The 21,393-nt window shown below is 36.9% G+C and overlaps 1 protein-coding gene across 2 annotated transcripts in view; it reads right to left on the bottom strand.

Annotated features, from left to right (window-relative positions):
- The window catches only part of GFPT1 (glutamine--fructose-6-phosphate transaminase 1), a 63,846-nt gene that overhangs the window by 11,699 nt on the left and 30,754 nt on the right, over window positions 1–21,393 (bottom strand). The window contains exons 8-15 of one of the 2 annotated variants that reach the window (XM_090281457.1): window positions 21,030–21,109; window positions 20,777–20,830; window positions 18,369–18,474; window positions 16,457–16,620; window positions 15,469–15,564; window positions 10,526–10,623; window positions 1,098–1,218; window positions 553–710 (exon numbers count right to left, since the gene is read on the bottom strand). In XM_090281457.1, the coding sequence (XP_090137583.1) occupies window positions 553–710; window positions 1,098–1,218; window positions 10,526–10,623; window positions 15,469–15,564; window positions 16,457–16,620; window positions 18,369–18,474; window positions 20,777–20,830; window positions 21,030–21,109 (877 nt within the window). The remainder of the gene's footprint in view (window positions 1–552; window positions 711–1,097; window positions 1,219–10,525; window positions 10,624–15,468; window positions 15,565–16,456; window positions 16,621–18,368; window positions 18,475–20,776; window positions 20,831–21,029; window positions 21,110–21,393) is intronic. The other variant, XM_090281458.1, reaches the window with a different exon arrangement.

Genomic DNA, 21,393 nt, shown 5'->3' on the forward strand with positions numbered 1-21,393 from the left:
AAATCTCCACAGATGTAGTATCTAAAGAGAAACAGACAATTACATACTAATTTTTATTTTTCTAATTGCCAAATTCTATACCAAAGGTGTACATACTCCTCTTTACAAATTTTCAAAGGTAGTAAGTATAATTTGACATACTTATGAGAAACTACAATTACGTAAATAAAAATGTCAAAAATTATTAGAATTAAACTGAATGTTTCTAATTTGTTATTTTTCTACTTTCCCATTATACATAATAAAAGAAGAGAACATTACACATACCACTGTATCTGGCAGGAGGAATATAAGTGATAAATGGGGACAGCCAGCAGGGACCTTTTCAAAATGGACTTATTTTAATATACATTTGTCATTTTAAATAAGTAAAATGAGAGTAAAGGAAGGGACAAGAAGTGTTTTTTTATCTATCGATGGCCCTTAAGTCTTACAATAATTAGTAAATTGTGAGTTCTGCAAGTGCTAAGAAGTGAAAGACAAGATGCAGATGAGTCTATTTCACCAACACTATGATTAAATAATCATTTAAGAACTAAGTCAAGAATTTACCTTTGTGCTGGCCACGCCAATCTCGGGCCCAGCATTAATGTGAACTCCACAGTCTGTCTCCCTCGATATGGAACTGCCGACAGTGTTTGTGATCCCCACAGTTAAAGCTCCTCTCTCCTTACAGTACCGGAGACCCATCAGGGTATCTGCTGTCTCACCTGTGTATAAAGAAAGAGAAAAGTAACACATACAACAGTTAATATATGCTGTTTCTTAAGATGTGAGAACAAAAAACTACATTTTCCGCAAAATCATTTGTTTTAAATAAAATTTAAAATACATACTTACAATAATAAACTAGCAAAACTTTAATAATAGGATTCTACTTTTTAGGATCTCCTTTCCTTTGAAAATTTGTCTTTGAAAATTCAGCTCTTTGGGTGTAAAATGTGTTAATTTTACTAATTCATTAAGAACTACATAACATCAAAATAAATCTCTATTTGTCAAATCATCTGCAATACCATTTTAAGTATCAATTTTTGCCAAGATAATTATTATAAAGAATGACTTCCCTTTCCTTCGAGTCTTTAAAATCAGCATACCTGACTGACTAATAAAAAAGCAAACATCATCTCGAAAAACTGGTGTGTTTCTATCCAGGAAATCACTGGCTAGCTCCACCATAACAGGCAACTCAGTCAGCTCTTCAAGAACTTGACGTGTCTGTAAAGAAAAATTATTTGTCAAACAACTTTACTTCAAATATTCTTTTTCACTGGTCTTCTTTGGACTCAATGTATAGTTTTCACTTCTGATTATAAAAATGAAATATGTGCATTGTTAGAAAATATTAACAATAACATTAAGCATAAAAATAAAATAATCAAAATTCCACCGCCCAGAAGATAAGCACTGTTAAAATTTTGGTACAACTGGGAGAGGCAGAAGGGGAGAGAGAGAGAGACAGAGACAGAGAAACAGCGAGGTGAGAGAAACATCAACTGGATGCCTTGTCATACATGTCCTGACGGGGTATGTGCCCTGACCTGGAATCAAACCCATGACCTTTCAGTCCACAGGACGATGCTCTAACCAACTAAGCCATAGTAGCCAGGGCCCAATGCCTAATCTTTAAATGATAATTCATATAATACCAAGTCACTGAAAGATTTCATATAACATATATAATCACTCAGTGAAAAATTAAACACTTCAAAAATACTACATATTCGTAAGTAGTACTGTTCCAAAAAAAAGTCAGTATACTTTAGAAATCTCGTTTTAAAAAGCTCACCACTTTCAAATTTTGTCATATGGAAGGTAAAGTAGAAGGTGCTTCTACTTAAAGAGCACCTTAACATTCATTTTACTATATTTCCATTTGAATTAAATTTCTTTTACTCTGAACTTCAGAAAATTTAAAACAACAGAAAAATAAACCTTTAGGCAGCAAAAACTTTAGGCCCTTCATTTGAATACATTCAGTTGTTTAATAATAACTGTGTAAAACAACTGCTTCTTTAGGCAAGTGGCCCCCTTATCTTTTGCCCCATCTATCTCTCCATTTCTCCTTCTCCACAGCAGTGAGGAGCTGTAAAGGTTTCCTTACTTCATATCCCTTTGACTTTCTGGCCACAAATGTGAACTGAATCATTTTGTTCTAGAACTTTGGTTTGGCACTTTTAAAAAATGTTATAACATCATGTAAAAGAAAATCTTCAAGAATAAATATTGGGGTTTTTTTTTTTTTTTGAGAATCGCACATGTTTTTTAATCAGTTATTAGGAAATGTTTCCAGAGTTAAGATGCAGAGATTCACTTTAAAGCTTTATCTATTCACTGATATTTGTAGTCTTTTTAAAAAGAAAATCAATTATTTAAGTTAATAAATAGAAATTATGATATTAACAATTATTCAATGGAAATAAAAATATTCTTTGGTAAAAAAATAAACTATTTTAATGTTTCATTATAGCTGTATCAATTTTTTCCCTAGTAAAGTATATTCTGAATTATGTTTTTTTTCCCTAGATTCTTATAAATAAATTATCTGATGTTCCACATGATCCATATGTCAAAATTAGTAATTCTTTTTGGCCACCCGATATTGAGCTTCTCCTGTGAAATGGGATTGCCTTGAGACACCCAGAAGATCCAACACGAATAAGATTAGAAGATTTCTGTCAGTAAAAGGGTGGTCTCTTTCACACAATACTGAAGAATCTTGTCATTCAAGGAAAATGGAAACACTGAGTATTACTTGGATAAAGAACATTATTTGCAAACCAAAGGACATTGTCCATATTTCTTTTCATTCTTAAAATGACACATGCTGCCATCTATTATTCATTTTAAAAGGGGTCCTTTCACATTCAGGTAAGTCCTTTGGTGTTTTAAATTGGATGCACAAGAATGCAAGTAAAAATATTCTGGACTTAATCATTATAACATATTTAATATACCTAACTGTTGCAATACTCTGAAAAATTCTTTGTTAAATTATGACATTGCTGTCATAATTTTTTTTTTTTATAAATTTTTTTTTTTATAATTTGCTTAGCCTGGGAGCTTGAAAGGCTAAATTCTCGGCGAAGCACATGACTTTTTTTTTTTTAAATAATTTATTTACTTGTTTATTTTATTTTTAGAGAGAGGGGAAAGGAGAAAGAGAGGGAGAGAAACATCACTGTGTGGTAGCCTCTCATGCGCCCCCAACTGGGGACCTGACGTGCAACCTAGTTATGTGCCCTGACTGGGACTCGAACCAGCGACACTTGACTCACAGGCCAACACTCAATCCACTGAGCCACAGCAGCCAGGGCGCTGTCATAATTTTTTAAATAAATTTATTTTATGCATTTTGAGTTCTATTTGTTGCTTATCTCCTTTAAAATTGGGAATTATAATTGAAAGGCCATTTAATATGCAGGTGGTTTTAAAATTGATTTAATATCTGATGTAGAAAAAGCATAATTTAAAAGCATTTAGTAAATCTGTTCCATGTATACTGTCTTAGTTCTAGATTTGCTAAAAACTGGAATATTAAAAAATGGATAAAGGTAGTAGAAAACTCATTTAATGTGTCTATCAAGTGATACATATTAAACCACTTTTGATTCTGTTATTACTAATGAAATTGTGTTCATAAAATTGTGTTAATCTTTGTGACTTTTGTATAAATAAAATTCTCTTTTCTAAAAATAGCTTATGTGCCATGACATTTTTAAAAACTAAACAGACTTTTTGATAGGTAGATAAATGAAGATATAAAGCTCATTCAGGATTATATACTAACTAAACTATAGAATTCCAAACCTATTTGCTATTGTTACTGGACTAAATGGGTTCATTTCCCTGCATGCATCAAAGCCCAATAAGAGGCCCTGGCCAGGTAGCTCAAGTGGTTAGAGCATCATCTCGTTATGCCTAGGTTGCAGGTTCACTCTCCAGTCAGAACAAATACAAGAGGCAACCAGTGGGCGTATAAACAACAAATCGACGTTTCTCTTTTTTTTCCCTCACTTTCTCTCCCCAGTCATTAAAATTTTAAAAAATAATTTTAAAAAAAGCCCAGTAAGACCTGAACAGGAATATAAAGCAAACAAAGTAAGGGCTTATTGGTTCAGGAAGTGGCCCATGCTCAAACACCTGGCTAACCAATGGCTTCCAGAGATGGGTAACATAGGGGAAAAATTATTAAGCATGGTGACTAAGGGAGTTAATAAGATCATAGTCTCTCTACTGATTGGTTGATGCACCTGATCTTTATGTCAGAAACGGCATCGTTTCATCTGGCATCACCACTTCTCTGGGTCTGGAACTGAAACAACAGAGACCTAGATGTTATCTCTAGTTTGACAAAAGTCTTTGTGGCCAACAGACCCAAGGCTTTGTTCCTAAGATTATTTGATACTGATCACGAGGGCTGAATGATTAAGAGAGTGGACATGCAACGGAGAAGAAGGCAGGTGAGTCACGGAGATGGACGAAGCCAGTTTGAATCAAAAAAGAAAGAAAAGAGAAAAGGTCATATTAAATGAAGTTTCTACAGGATTACAATTCCCCTTTTTCTTTTGCTCATTCCTCAAACTTGAGGAATATAGGGCAATTAGGTACAGGTTCAATCAAGAGGGAGGAGTAGCTCATAAGATGGAATAAGATTTGTCTGCCTATTGTGCCTCTCTCATATGGCTTTTAAAATCTTACGTGCCCACCTCTTCCTTATGGTCCTTGTGTCTCAGAGAGGCATTCTAGTTGCTTAATTTATAAGCAGGAACCACAGCAATAGCAGATGAAGCATTAGGCCAGTATACCTGTACCCCAAGTAGTAATCCGAGCACACCAAAATTAGACTCTGAGTCTTTAAGACTGCCAGTAGAGAAGACCTCTATATGAAAGGCTCATAGCTTCATTTTTGTTAGAATGGAGGGAAGCTGCGACAATCTGACAGACTCCTCTGGCCCGCAGTTCAGACATCCCTGATGAACATCCTGACACCAGCTCCCTGTGTGGTTTACACAGTATCAGTCACCAAAGTCATCCAAGCACGAGCTGTTGTGATGATTTCTCTGAAGTTTACATTATGTTGTCTGGAAGGACTGCTGTGAACCATGTAAGTAAAGTACTGAGCTGTTTTTCCAATGGGGCTTTTACTGCCTTTCAAAGTCAGTATTAATTCCTTAAAGCTTTCTGATAACACTCAGAGTCTATGCATGTCTCTTTAAAATATGACATTTCTGTCCAAGTCTTGGTAATAAACCAATTTCCAACTGTGTAAGTTTTTGGATTCAGAAAATCGTTTTCTTATGTAATCGAGTGCCTGGTTATAATAATATCCAATCATCAAATGGAACATTCACTCTTGATAAAATTAATTTTATAGAACAGTCTGCTAAAGACTTTAAAATACGTATTTTGAGGTTGTTTGAAGGAATAAGTTTCTTCCATTTTAAAAGGGAGTTCTGGAGGCTGGACTTCTGAGATCAGGGTGCAAGCATGGTCAAGTGAGGGCCTTCTTCCTGGTTCATAGATGGTGTCTTAAACTACATCCTTCAATGGAGTACCTAAAATATTCCTATTTTTAACTAACCTTTTTCACTGATGTATTTTATTTACCAATTTTACATAAATAAATTACTGACGCTAAAATGCTAAATATTTTCCCTCAAACATAAGTCAAATTTTCCTGGCCCAGTTTATAATATTTACACTGGAATTGTATTCTTCAAAATTAAAAGAGAAAGATACAAATCTGGCGACTTAGCAGATATTTAAAAATAATATACCTCAAAATGTAATCTCAATGTATGTCTGTGCTAATGAGTGGCTTGTTCTTTCAGGGGGAAGCAACTCTTTAGAAATAGATAGAATGACGTATTTTCATCATAAGAGACTAATTTAATGGTAAATTCCATTGCACAGAAAAACCCTGGGACAACCAACATTTTGAAAAGCAAGCCGTACTTAGATTTTAGTTGACTGTTATTGTTCAGGATACATAGTATATTTTGATGGGCCAAAATGTCCATTTAGTTTATTTTTTCCTTAAAATATAGGACACATTTTTAAATTTTCATCAATAACTTTACTGATTTGGATATTTTGAGTATGTTGGCTATCTCCTGCATGGTACAACGCTGATTTTTCTCAATTAATGTCTTGATTTGATCGCTATCAACTTTAACTGGTCTACCCAACTGTGGAGGATCACCAACAAGAAATCTCCAATATGGACTTCCGGCCAAGATGGAGGTGTAGACAGACACGCTGAGTCTCCCTCCACAACTAAGAAGGAATACAACTACCTCAAAACTAGAAAAAACCAGAAGTTCCAGAAAACCAAACGGCATAGAAGTCCAGCAAACAAAAATATAAAGAAGAAATATTTATCCAGACATGTAGGAGGGGCGGAGCCAGGGCAGAGAGGATGCAGTATAGTGGCAGTGGCAGCGGCAGCAGTGGCAGGCTGGCAGAAAGTGCAGTCAAATGTTTTAAAGTCAGGAGGGACACCTGGGGAGTGTTCCCAGATCCTCATGGGACCTTGCAGCTCACAGTCCCAGAACCGGGGAAAATCAAGCCTCATTGCTTCTGACTGTGCAAACCAGTAGGGGTTGGAGTGGAGGCAGAAACTGCCAGTGTCTCAGCAGAGTCCGCTTCCTTAAAGGACCCCCATGGTCCTAGAACATCCACAGACCAAACCCCTCTGGGAACAACAGCCAGGGAGCAGCTAGAGGGGCGCAGTCCAGTGCGGAAGTGGGAGAGGTGCATGGAAAAGGGGCGACTGCTGGGCAGGCGGCATTATTTCCTCTCAGACCCCTCCCTGACATACAGCGCCACAACGTGGTGAAACAGGTCACCCTAGACTGATGAATACCTAAAGCCCCGCCCCTTTCAACGTAACAGGAGCGACAGCTCTGCCCAAGACACAGAGGCAAACAAACACAGGAGCCTGTCAGAATGAGGAGACAGAGAAGTATGGCCCAAAAGGGGGAACGGATCAAGGTTCCAGTGGGAGAACAAAGCGATGAGGAGATAGCCAACCTAACAGATGAGGAGATAGACAACCTAACAGACTAAGAATTCAAAACACTGGTGATAAAGATGCTCGAAGGCTTGACAGATATGCTTGAGTATGACAAACGCATAAGAGAAGAAGTGAAGGCTATGCTAAGTAAAACGAAAGAAAATCCACAAAAAACCAATGGTGAATGGAAGGAAACCAGGGTTCAAATCAATGATTTGGAATCATAGGAAGAAAAAAACAGTCAACCAGTGCAAAATGAGGAACCGAAAATTGGAAAAAAATGAAGAAAACTTCCCAAATTTTGTGAAGGAGATGGACATACAGGTCCGAGAAGCACAAAGGGTCCTGGGCGAGCTGGACCCAGAGGGGACCACACCAGGATGCATCATGACTGATATGCCAAAGGTGAAAGATAAAAAGAGAGTCCTGGGGGCAGCAAGAGAGAGGCGGAGAGTTGCCTACAGGGCGTTATTTGCCTATAGGACTATCACACGATTCCTCAGAGGACACTTTGCAGGCAGGAAGGAACTGGCAAGCAGTATTCAATGTGATTAAAGGCAACCTGAAACCAGGATTACTCTATCCATCAAGGCTATCATTTGGAATGGAAGGGCAGATGAAGTGCTTCCCAGACAAGGTAAAGCTAAAGGAGTTCATCATCACCAAGCCATTATTATATGAAATGTCAAAGGGACTTACTTAAGAAAAGGAAGATCAAAATTTTGAACACTAAAATGACAACAAACACAACTATCAACAACTGAATCTAAAAATAAAAACAAAATCCAACTAAGCAAACCAGAATAGGAACAGAATCATAGGTATGGGAATCATTTGCAGGGTTATCAGCTGGGAGGGGGGTGGGGGAGAAATGGGGATATGGTGCAGGGATTAAGAAGCTTAATCAGTTGGCACAAAATAGACAAGGGGAATTTATGAATAATATAGGAAGGGTGAAGCCGAAGAACTTATATGCATGACCCATGGACGTGAACTAAGGGGGGTGGAATTGTTGGAGGGAAGGGGGGTACTGGGCAGAGAGGAGCAAAGGGGAAAAAACTGGAACTACTGTAACAACATAATCAATAAAATATACTTTAAAAAAAGAAAGAAATCTCCAATATGAAACTTGGCAAACCACTTCTGACACATTTGATCACTCAGAGCACCTTCTCCCTACACAGCACAAATCTTCTTTTGCACTTCAATTGCATTATCTTCCTTGAAATAATAAAGCATAATATGCCAAAAATGTTACGTATTTTCTTTCATCTTCAATATTAAAATGGCTACACAAAAATTCACCAATCTTGACACCTTTTTTTTAAATGCACACCAATATGACAGCTGTTACAATACAATCTAACAAAATTGTTTCAAATGCAGCTAAAGACAACTAAGCGCTACTAGAGTCATCTTACAGAAAAAAACAAACTTTTTGACCAGCTTAATCCAAAAAAATGTATATGCAAGTATGTCATTCACATTTGGCCCTACCAAAAACAAGCAACGAAACAAAAACCTACAGAGAATTAAGGACACTATTTTGTGTGATAAACTATGAAATTTCTAATGTTTGTTAACTGTAATAGTCTCAGCATCCACAAACAAAACAAAACAAAACAAAACAAAAAACACCTTACATCTTCTCAAATTTCAGAATCAGGAAAGTCTAAAAGAGCATACAACTTCTGCCCTCAAATTCAGGCTTAGCATTAGATACAACATTTAATCAAATTTTTAATTTCTGAATAAAGGTCTCATTCAGTAATAGATCTAAATGACCACTAAATTAGCCAATCCCCTAATTTACACTTCTTTTAATTTATTCTTTTTTTTCCATGTTCAAAAGCATCACTTTTTTACAACTCTTTCATTTTTAGGACCATGTCAATTATTTTTGGTGGGGGGTGGAGGGGGAGGTAGGGGCTTTAGAGAAAAGTCTGTTGAAATTTAAGGGCTGGGTGACCGGTTAGTTTTATCCACTAAATGACTCCCACGAGTATAGATAACAAATATTTATGCCCCAGCAAATAAAAAAATTACTATGTCAAGACCTTTGGGAATCATCCTGAAAGTAGCAATGTAAAGAGTATGTGAGGGTCTTCTGTACTTATGGAGTTGACATCAGCAGCACATAAGTTACACATGGATCTGATTTGTTGGACTAAGAGACCGCATATGAGGTCTGTCCAGAAAAGTCCAACCATTGTTAATATAATGAGAATGGTTTATGTGACACTGAAGTAACCTGGCAGCCAAGGAGAGTGGACTGGAATGCACATGTGTGAACAATGATGACTTCACTGTACTAGTCAGTGGGGGCCATAGATGCCACTGAGTGAGCATGTTACTGTGTGGCCATTGCATTCAAAATGACTGAGCGAGGCCCTGGTTGTGTAGCTCAGTTGTTTAGTGCATTGTCCGAATATGCCAAGGCTGCCAGTTAAGATTCCAAGTCAGGGCACATACAAGAGTCAGCCATGAATACATAAATAAATAGAGCAACAAATCTGCATCAAATTTTACGTTAGGCTTGAACATTCCTCCATGGAAAATATTCAGATGACTCAGAAGGCTGCAGCTCTGGGCAACTGGTGATTGGCAGCTTCATCACAACAATGTGCTTGTTCACGCATCAGTTCTTGTGCTGAGTTTTTTGGCGAAACATCAAATCACCCAAGTGACTCAGCTCCCCTACAGCCCAGATTTGGTGCCCTGTGACTTCTGGGTTTTACCAACACTAAAATCACCTTTGAAAGGGAAGAGATTTCAGACCGCTAATGAGATTCAGGAAAATACTATGGGGCAGCTGATGGCAATTGGGAGAACTGTATGAGGTCCCAAGGTGCCTACTTTGAAGGGGACTGAGACATCATTGTCCTGTGTACAATGTTTCTTGTATCTTCTTCAATAAGTGTCTCTATTTTCGATATTACATGGCTGAATACCTTCTGGACAGACTTTGTATTCCTATGCTTCTGCACTGACAACCAACACACTTCTTTGATACAGAATTTCAGCTTCCAAAATAACAATTTAAAGAAAAAAAGACTGACGAAAGGCACTTTCTTTCTCTGCAGAAATATGCCTGCCAAGTAAAATCCCACTGAGGTTCAGACATGGTACCAGCCATCTGTCCGGGGCAAGTGAACGAGAAGCAACACCCAATTACTGCTCTTATACAAGTAAACATGGGCCCTACACCGCAAGGAGAAGACAGTGCAAAAAATTTCCCTCTCCTTGTTTTTCACGAACAACGTCTGTTGCAGGCAGTCCACCTGTATATCTAAGGACCTTTCAAAAGCAGATCTTCCATTAACAAATAATTCCAAGCATCTATTAAAATTTCTCCCCCCAACCTTAATTTTTGTCATGCAACATGAAAAGATACATGATGTTTTAACAAAAGATAGTTTTACATGGTGTGTTAATGGAGACACTACTATCTGCAGATATTGTCTAATACCCAACATAACACAATTAAGATTTTAAGAAGCCACTTACTGCTACACCAGCATGATAACTTGTTCCACAAGCAATAAGAATCAGACGCCGGCACCTCTGGATCTCTTTAATGTGGTCCTTCAAACCGCCCAAATTCACTGAAATAAAGTCCATGTATATAATTATTTAGAAAAGAACCATATGAAATAAGCAATCACTTTCGATAAGAGTTCACTACCAATCTGAGAAGCAATAGTTTTAAAGATTTCATATTTCTCTTAGGGGCACAGTTATCTACAGTTTGTTAGTTTTCTTTTTTTCTTAGTTCTCTATAGTGCTGAAAAGTAAATTAAATAAGGCACAGCTGAGCTGGTCTCCCCAGACCTGTAACTAACCTTACCCACTCCCTCCCACATATCCACAATATTATAGTATTTATCATTCTTTAACTTGTTTGGTCACTTTTACATTCCTTTCTCTAGATTAAAAGTTATCTTACAGGCAAAACTATAGGAACACAAACAGGTCAGCAGAAGCTGATGTCTGTAGGTGGGGAAGGGGCTGACTACAAAGGGGCACAAAGAGTTTTTAGGGTGATGTAACTGTGCTACGCCTTCACTGTTGTAGAGGTCAGCATTATGACCATGTTGTGGAAGTCTGCTGAAAATCAATGAATTATACATTAAGAATAGTAAATTTTATTGTATCAAATTATCTCTCAAAAAGCCTGCTTAGGAAAAAAATTGTCTTAGTTATGTTCATTTCCCCTATGGTACCCAAAACAGTGCTCTGAACACAATATAAACCCACTCTCCTCTCTGCCTCTCCCATCTCACTCGCCTAACAGGAGAGTCATCCTTGTTGCTCCTAACCCTTCTCTACATCCACTCCACAAGCAATTCCTAGGAGCTCCACCTTCAAATAATACCTCTGATACCATCGTCCTAGCCCAACATCTCTCCTCTGGATAAGACACTCTTAACTATTCTCTCTTCTGTTTTCCACCTCCTAAAGCCTGTTCAGCACACACAGGCAAAATGATATTTTAGACTGATCCTTTAAAAACGTAAATGTGATCACAAAACCCTCTTGACAAGTCTGTCCTCCTCCTTCTTCTGCCTCTATAGCTATGTACAGTTTCTTCTAAAGGTACCTTGTCTATGACCCCTTCTACACAGGACAGTTTTCTACCTGTGAGAAATTTTCATTCAAGATTCATACGATTATTGAACTAATACTTACTGAGTGAATATACTGTCCAACGCACTGTGTAGCTATCAGAGCTCTCTCCTCAGACAGTTCAGAGTCCGGCTGAGGAGTCAGATGAGCACACCTAGGCAGCATCCTCCTGCACCATCGGTCTGCCTATGTTGTCCCTGTTCTTCATTTCCCCACCCTTTTTTCTACCAGAGTATATGTTTTTGCTTTTTATATTTTTGAGTAATTTTATGTTCTTCCTTTTATATATATTTATTTTTTAAAAATCAGTAAAAAATGGAATATAAAACAACAAGAAAAAGCTTTCCTGTCTTCCCAAATAACTTACAACACTATCCAAACCCCTTATTATGGTCTTCCAGTCTATACATGCCTCGTCTCCTACTTAACTCTGACCCAATCTCCCAGCACTTGTCCTCTCACCCAGGCCACACCAGCCAAACTGGCCTTCTGGCTGGTCCTGCACTAAACCAAGCCTGTTGGTGTACTTCAGCCTACAGTGTCCTTCCACAGACCTCAGGATACTTAAAAAGGTTTGGGAAGAAAGGAAACAACAGTAAGAGATGGGTAAGGGTTGTGTAAAGGCAAGTCAGTTTGAAGATGCCACATAATAAAAGCAAATGAACTGTCAGAGAGACTTGTATTTCAGATGATGCTCAAGAATGATAGGGAGGCAGATGGTGAAATTAACTCATCACAAGTGTTTCCTTAAAATTAGAGCTGGCAAATTCTCTGCACTGAGGGATGTTTGAGGTAGTTCTGAAGGAGTCACCAAAGGTCAAAATTGATGATGCTTTGGCAAGAAGCCTAACTGTGGTAAAGGTAGGCCCCAACTACTGGAAGCAGCAAGAGTGCCTAGAGGATAGGGCAGGGATGGAGTGTAGAGTAGTCCCTCTCTATAAGTATCACGGTTCACTTATCATGGCCTCACTGTATCGCGGGATTTTTAAAAATATTATATTTAATTATTTATCACGATTTTTCACTGTATCGCAGGATTTTGCGGTACTGTATACAAATGTGACGTAGGTTTGAGTGTAGAATATGTTTAAGAACATAGTGTTTATAAAAGTTTGGAAAAGGTTAAGGGAGTAGGAAAGATTAATAAGGTACTGGGAACGGTTTATAAGTGTGTGGAAAGGGTTTATAAAGCCTTAAAATATATATAAATACTAAAATAAATGTAAGGTTCCTACATCGTGGATTTACACCTATCGCGAGGGGGTGGGGGTGGGGGTCTAGAACGTAATACCCGCAATAAGTGAGGGAATACTGTACTCAGGAACACTATTGAACACAGGTGGCTAGTCTGGCTCCATAAACAACTACTGATAGGACCTTTGGCAAAAGCACTTAAATTGACAGAGCCTCTATTTTCTTATCGTAACAACAAAAAAAGATAACAGCTATCCATGTTTATAAAATTTTCATGAGAAACACATGGCATTGACAAAAGTGCTTTTTAAAATCATGACTTCTCAAAGTTTGTCTCATTCTCTTCCCTTATAAAACAAATCTTTTTCCTGATCTTATTTCCATAAGACCATACTCTCCCATTTCTTCCAGCTCAACCATCTTAAACAACTCCCTCTTCCGACACAGGCAGATGCAGGTCCTGGTTTTGATGGCTCCTGCTTCTCTCCTGGTCGCCACTTGCCTCCTGTTCTCCTTCCCCATCACTTCACCCCAGGTAGGATAACATCCTAACTGGCAACTGCATCTCAGCCACTTGCTCCTCCAATGCACACTGGTACCCAGTTCACCTCACTAAAACTATGATCACCCGATAGGCTCCTAAGTCTCTCCTAAGTCTCCTAAAAGCTCTGCAATTTCTACAAAAGGAGACATCCCACACACATATTCCCAACACACCATGTTAGAATACCTTCTGGGCCCTCTTTGACAGTTCCTCTCACCTTTTTTCCTAGACTGACATACTGTTCTTTACTCCTCTTCCAGCACCAGATAGAGCAAACTAGGCTATATATTATTGCACAAAGAGCTTTCTGACGGTTTCCACTATATCTCCTTAGCTAATACTGTTCTATCCCATTTCAGTGGCTCCATCTCATTTCACCTACCTAAATTTTCCAAATCTCTTAAATCCATACCTGCCTACTTCATGAAGCCTTTCTGGCCCCAAAGCCCCTGCCTACAAACAGATTCATCCTCTACTTTCTCTAAATTCAACATTAATCTTTAAACATTTCAACATTAAACTGTTTCTAATGCCATTTACCACATTTTACCTATCTTTAAATAATTAATTATACATTCATCCCCCCTCTAAATTATAAGAACCTTGTGGAGAAGACTATATCAAAGATAATTCTATACAGGGAGATGACGAGGACAGTGACTGAGAGAAAAAAAGAAAGATAACTCTCTACAGTCCCTAATATGTTCAACATGGCGCTCTGCACGCAGTCAATTCATAATTCAGCCTTCAACAAACCTCTCCTACTGAGAAAAAGTCTGATGCCGCTCAGAAAAGAAAAAGATATAAAGACAGAATTTATTCAGAGAAATCATTCCCTATCAATTAGCAGGACTTGATACGAAGGAGACACTTATTATTGTATACATGACACACAGATTCAGAAAAAGATCTTTTCACTCATGCTCTCATTTCTCAAAAACTAATTTCCTAACACTGAGGAGCTTAGTCCAAAGCTTGTTTGTTAAACTGTTTTATTAAATGTGTCAGGATGAATAAGTAGTGTTCCAAAAACCTAACTCAGTAATAATCAGTTCATGGACAACGTATGCCCAAAGACTGTGCATCTTAAACTCATCTCAGCAAGGTGCACAAAGTCCCGCAACACAAGATCTAGAGAGGATTTCCAGAAATAAGAGCAGGGTTGCACTTTCCTCTCTGTTTGAAAAAGGCAAGAAAGTACAGATTATTCCATAAGGCATCAGACACACCTAGAAAAACTTTGGGGAAGTTCAGACCTTTAGTCATTTATAAATTGAGAGAAAATTCAGGCTAAGAAGATACACATAATTATGCCAGCAAGGGGACCAGTCTCATTCTGAGAATTCTCAGTGCCCAGGACTGTCCCTAGAACACAGAAGATACCCAACAAAGGTTTGCTAAACTGAAAAGAAATTAAGTTTCTAATGGTTTTTAGCCCCAAGAAAATCACCCACATACCCTCATAGATGATATTTTTCAAATGTAATTTTCTAGCCATTTTTTAATGTTTTTATAACCATTTTGAGATATGTCACATGCCATAAAATTCACCCTTTTGATGTATACAATCAGTGGTTTTTAGCACATTCAGAGTTGTACAACCATCACCACAACCCCCCAAAAAGCCCAAATCCATTAGTAGTCACTCTCCATTTCCCTCCTTCCCTCAGCTCCCAGCAACGATGAGTTATTTACTTTTTCTTAACCATGGTAAAATAAATAACATAAAATCTACCATTTTCACTATTTTAAAGAGTACGGTTCAGTGGCATTAAGCATATTCACACCAATATGCAACCAACACCACCATCCACCTCCAGAGCTTTTTCATCTTCCACACTGAAACTCTGTACTGCCCCTTCCTCCCCTCTCCCTGGCACCTGGTAACCACTGCTGTACCTTCTGTCTATGAATATGACTATTCTAGGTACACCTCTTATCAGTAGAATAATACATTGAAGGACTTTTAAAAGATGACTGGCAGCTGTATGTCCTATAAGGCCATCAGGGACAATGAACTTCCAGGCCATGAATGCCAACCCCAATAGGAGACTTTGAAATAATAAAACAATTCATATGCAATTACCAGTATAGTCATCAAAGTTGACTCTTCCTCTCATTGTGTTCACAACTGACTCTGGCTGCTCAAAAATTTCTTTTTGCATAAATGAACTGAAGTTGCCTAAAGGAATATAAATTTTATTATTAAAACAAAAATTAACAAGCCAAATATTAATAGATTTGTACAAAACTAAACATCTATCTCCTCTAACATAATCTCAGTAAATGAAACAAAATGTTATGCAATAGAGGACAATGTTCAAATATGACATTTTACCCTATGTGAAGAAAAATGAGTAAGAAGGAAAAAATCACATAAAATACGCAGTTACAGAAAAACAGTGGAGTGGGACAAGCTCAAGTTTTGGATTCAGATCCAGGTTCAAATGAAGGTTCTATCCTTATTAGCTAAGCAACTCTGGGGAAATACCTTAATGTGTAAAATAATAACAGCAGGATGCGTACAGTAAAGACTTGACATATAGCAGTTACATAATAAGTGTAAGTTTTTATTCCCACCACAACTCCACCAGAAAAGAGAATGAAAATCGTAATTACAATAACTGTAACAGAGAAGAGCAGTAAACATTACGTAGAGCTCAGTAAGTGAGTCAGGCACTCTTCCAAGGGCTTTACATATATTAGCTCTCTTAATTCTGCAACAGCTTTAATGAGGTAGATCCTACTATCCTCATTCTATATATGAGAAAACTGAAGCGCAGAGGGAATAAGAGAGGAACAAACAGAACACAAACTATGTTTATAAAGTATCTTAAAAACTCAAGAACTATTTAAATAATGAATCTCTTTTTTAATGTTACAAGAAAACCATGAATTAGTTTGAAGGACTACAGTAAAACTAGCAGATAATTTCTTCAAAGAATCATCGCTTTTCCTGGGGTTATTCCTTCACTATTTACTCAGCACTGTTACCAGATTCCTGCGCTAGGACAGAAGTAGAATGTACCCTTTCCATCAAGGACACCAAGCTCTAACAGAACAAAAGCTTTCACCCTTCATGATCTGCTGGAGTTCCATCTGGAGGGTTTGCACAGCTCTTCCAGGGTGATCGCCTGCAGTTCGTTTAATTCGATGAATAGAAAGACGGCCATCCACCACTGCTGCTACATCATCGTCTTCAAGAAAGATGACACGATTGGTGTGTTCTATGACAGCACTATAAAACACTCAAGGGAATACTACAATCAATAACCAAGGATGATTACTACAAATACAACTACCATCAGGACACAAAAACCATATTTAAATACAAACTCTATCATCCTACAATATCTCTGATAGCTCTCTGGTTAACAATGCCATTCCCAATGGGGAGTAAAGAGGACGGGTGGTCACTGTGGGCAATGAATAGAAGGACCTCTATGTAGCAACCTAAACCAAATCAGATTAGGCCTGAAAGAAAGCATGGTTGTTTCTCCCTCATTCTGTCCATCACCAGGTACTCCAATTTTAACTCCTAAATATTTCTCAAAGCTTCTATGTCCACCCTCACAAACCAGTTCAAGCTAACATCAGCTTTTTGCTAACCTACCACAGCAACCTAACTTGTCCACCCACATTTCCTTTCCTCTCCCTCCGTCCAGTCTCCATTTCTGCCAAAACACATATCAAAGGCAACTCTAATCAGGATTTCTCCTCACCCTGCAAACCACGTGACGGCTTCCCTTTGGCTTTAGGTAAACAACCAAACACACAACCGTGACTTCTACCTCCTCCTCTAGTCTCATCTCTCACCAAACCTTCCCTCTCTATTCCAGCCACACTCCCACCCATCCCAAACTCTCACAGGCTGATCAATCTGCAGAGAATCAATGTTCTTTCCTCCACCTCTTCACCTAATTAACTCTTAATATCTCAACTCTCATTTCAAGCACCATTCCCTTAAAGAAATTTACCCACAGGAGGGTAAGTCACATTGGAATAAGCATTCTGTAGCTCTTGTCACAAATGAAATTCTACACTTGTGTGACTATTGGTTAAAATTAGTCTCCTCCATTAAGACCTCTTTAATGACAAGAAATATTTTTATCTTTACTCACCATTATCTCCTAAGCCCAGCACATGCCTTGCTAGTGTTCAATATAAATGAGTGAATGAAAAAGGCTGAGATATTTCTCCAATTTCCAGTTTATTTAAGCCGTAACTGTCAACTCTGTAACAAACCCACTCAATGATAGCAATGACACATCTTAGCAATAACTACACACCCATAAAAATTAGAACATACTAAAGCTTTTTTTCCCACTGAGATAATATATTCCCTGCAGTCCTAAACTGCATCGTTTTTCACTTTTAGATCCCCTTACTTTCAGGTACATTGAATGGCTCAAACACTTGTTAGCAACTTGAATGATTCCATTTTATCCCCATTATTATTAGTATTTTACTTTTATTTATAAATGCATCTAAGCATCCCACTGCATTTTCTCTCAAAATCTCTTAGTCTAGTACTATTTCCTTTGTAAAAGTGATTATGCTACCAGATTACTTCTGAATTGAAAAGATAAGTCTCCACGTTATTCAAAAACTGTAATGGTTTAGCAACAATACTATAATTGGTGGGATACAAACTTCAAATCTCCAATCTAAAATCCCTCCTCCCTCTAAAACCTGGATAAGGCTCCTAAAAAAAGAAGAAAAAGAATACAAGAGCTCAGAGTAAATACACTGCAACAAGTAAGTCTCAAGGAATATTATGTGTTCTTTGTAAACTGGCCTATGTACTTTGAATTGACAGAAGAGGTGTTCTTAGAACTCCATCTCCAAAAAAGGTCACCTTCACTTCCTTAATTAACAAACTCCTCCGATACAGCATGACCAGATTTATACAAAATGACTTCTTGGTTTCCTGTAGCCTGACAATTTTTACTAAAAATTCTCTTTGAATCAACTGAGGAAGCTCACCTTGCATCTGAAGCGAAGTAATACTCCACTGCCTTTTCTTCAACAGGAAAAAGGCAAGTTGTGCTATCCACACGAGAGAGATTGCAGCTTCCTTTCTTATCTTTGCCTAGAGCACAGAGTTTACAGAGTTGGCAAACATGTAGAAAACCATGGCCGATATATAAATATACACAAGTTTCTACAAAATCAAAGAAAACCATAGCAACACAAAATAATTTTAGCCACTTTTAAATGCTAAAAAAACAAAAAAAGGTAATCACCTTATTTCCATGCAATAAGCCAACAAGAACAACAGACCAAAAGTGTAGAGTGAAATAGCGACTATCAAAGAGAGCGTGGCAGATAATAGTGCTAATTATAAATATATTTAATATAGTATTTCTTTTCCAGGTAAAAGGCAAATTAATTCATTAACATTACTCCTTTTTAATAAAATGTATATACAGTCTAATCTTAATGGCATCAATACATATGTGTGTATACCTAAACTTATCACAAAATTACGTTTAAAATACCAAAATTGTATAATGAATAAAAACAACAACTAGTGACATAGTAATTTCTATTATCTCAACAAAATTTCTCTGGATTTTAATAGTAAATTGGCATAACAAATCAAGATGTGGTCTCCACTAACTAATTTTTTTCCTTTTTATTCAATTTATTGGGGTGAAACTCATTAACAAAATTATACAGGTTTCACGTGCACAATTGTGCAACACAACATCAGCACACTGTTTTGTGTGCTCACCACCCAAACCACTAATTGTAATTTAAAAACAAAATAAAGATACTTATAACTCTCTACCATGATATATCATATGTGGCAACTTTAATAAGGAATGAAAATATTATAATATAAACCCAGAACCTCTTCTTTCTTAAAATTGAGTTTCCTAACATTTAAGTTGATATAAAGTATGGTCCTCTTGCAATAATAATATCTTCTTAATTCAACCACTTAGAATTCTGGCATTGCTACTTAATTCATCAAGTAATTGATGAAGATATTTTTTCCTTTTTGTTCATTCACAACTAAAGTCAAAACTGGAAAGCAAACTATTTAAAAAAAAAAACTGGAAAGCATACAGAAGGTTGACAAATTAGCCAATTTTTTAAAACTCTATTAATTGAAAACCTTATTATAAATGTCATAGAGACAAAAGAGCACCTTCCACCAAGATCAGGACATAGTGAATCTTATAACCTATGAACACGATGGCCAAAGAATATCATATACATACTTGTAAAAACTCATATTGTGTTAATCCTCTAAAATGCATGTCTATAAAGACTTAGAAATTAATATTCTTAGAAGCATGCATCCAAAGTTCGTGACAATCCCTGACTATTTGGTGTGGTTTATTTATGAAAACAAAATAGCTCTTCCCATCCAAATTCAGTGGCAGAAAAGATGCCACACTTTAAAAGAATAAATATTAGGTAGCATCCTAGAAAAAATAACACTTTAAAAAGAATAGATAAATGTCGGCAAGGGGTTGGGAATAGGACACGGGTTGACTACAAAGCAGCAGATGGAAGGAACTTTTCAGTGGATGGAATTTTTCTGTATCTTTATTGTGGTAGTGGTTATACAACTGTTTGCATTTGACAAAATTCTGGAAATTTTACATGAAAAAGAGTGAACTTTATTATACGCAAAAAAGTGAACCAAAAATGCCCAGAATCTACATTTTTAAAATAAACACAACCAGCTTTGGTTATAAAGTGCACTAATGAGGTTGAGTCTCACTATATTCTTTCTCCAAATATTGGTTATTTTATTCCTCAAGCAACAAGGTATACTTAATTACAATATGTAAAAGAAGCTGAGGTATCATTGCCAATTTAAATGAAAACAGTATTACTTGACATCTATATGACTCTTACAAGCTATAAAATGTCTATTATCTCATCTGATTTAAGTGGAATACAATTATTATTATCCCACTCTATTTGGTCACCTGGAGAAAATAGTAAGAGCCTAAAAGCCAGTTCGGGGTTCTCCCCTTTACATAGCCTCTTCAATAAGAAGTCATACTTTTCAAATTAAACTGTTGAGCAGCACACTATCTACCTACTAGAAGCTGGAGATGCTCTTTTCTTCATCTTAGCATCTTACTTATAATTATGTACCCTACATGATTTTAATTTAAAACAAAGGAAAAAACTATTTTTCCAAATCTCAGAGACTATAGAGAAACAAATTACTAAAAGCAGTTTTCCAAATGCCAAAAGCAAACAAAATATACTCTACAAATTAGAAAACTGTCAAAATATGTTTCCCCATAAAATAAGCACAATTTTAGAGGCCCAGCACATTCATTCACTCCAAGAACAAAGAATTAGTAAAGAATGAACAAAAGAGGATAAGACTCCTCCCCATCCATGCAGAGTGCATTTCCCACCTCTTTCTCCCTGTGATCCCCACCGTGTGAATTTTGATCCAATCTGAGTTCTAGCTATGGATATACAACAGAAAAAAAAAGTCTACTTGTCAGAGATATCACAAAACAAGTCCTTTTCATGTCTAGACAGAACTATATATGAGTGAACCTGACCAAAGAGGCATTTATTTCAATTTAAGGATAACATTTCTTTATATCTACTGTATTTAATTTATACATTTTCCCTATGGCATGATGTAGGAATAGTTTTTACCTGTTCTATAAAGTATTGGAATGTGATCAGTAGAGAGTTTATGTTCACTTCGTACACCAATCAACAGAGGGCTACCTCGTCTGTTAGTACAAAATTAAACAGAATTAAACCATTTTTATAAATTACTCATTAATGATATAAAATTTAAATGTGATGACAGAACATTCTCCAAATAAAAGTTTAAATTCTCCCTCCAAGCTCAACCTCAGATTTAACAAAAGAACAATATAAATAGAACTTTAAAAGATATTCAGTAACAGAAGTAGGCAAACTATGACCCACATGGCGGGTTTGTTTATTTTTATTGGAACACAGCCATACCTGTTCTTTTACATATTTTCTACAGAAGCTTTTACATTACAAG

The sequence above is a fragment of the Furipterus horrens genome, unplaced genomic scaffold (genome assembly GCF_987537825.1).
Source record: "Furipterus horrens unplaced genomic scaffold, mFurHor1.1.pri manual_scaffold_6, whole genome shotgun sequence".
NCBI classification, from domain to species: domain Eukaryota; kingdom Metazoa; phylum Chordata; class Mammalia; order Chiroptera; family Furipteridae; genus Furipterus; species Furipterus horrens.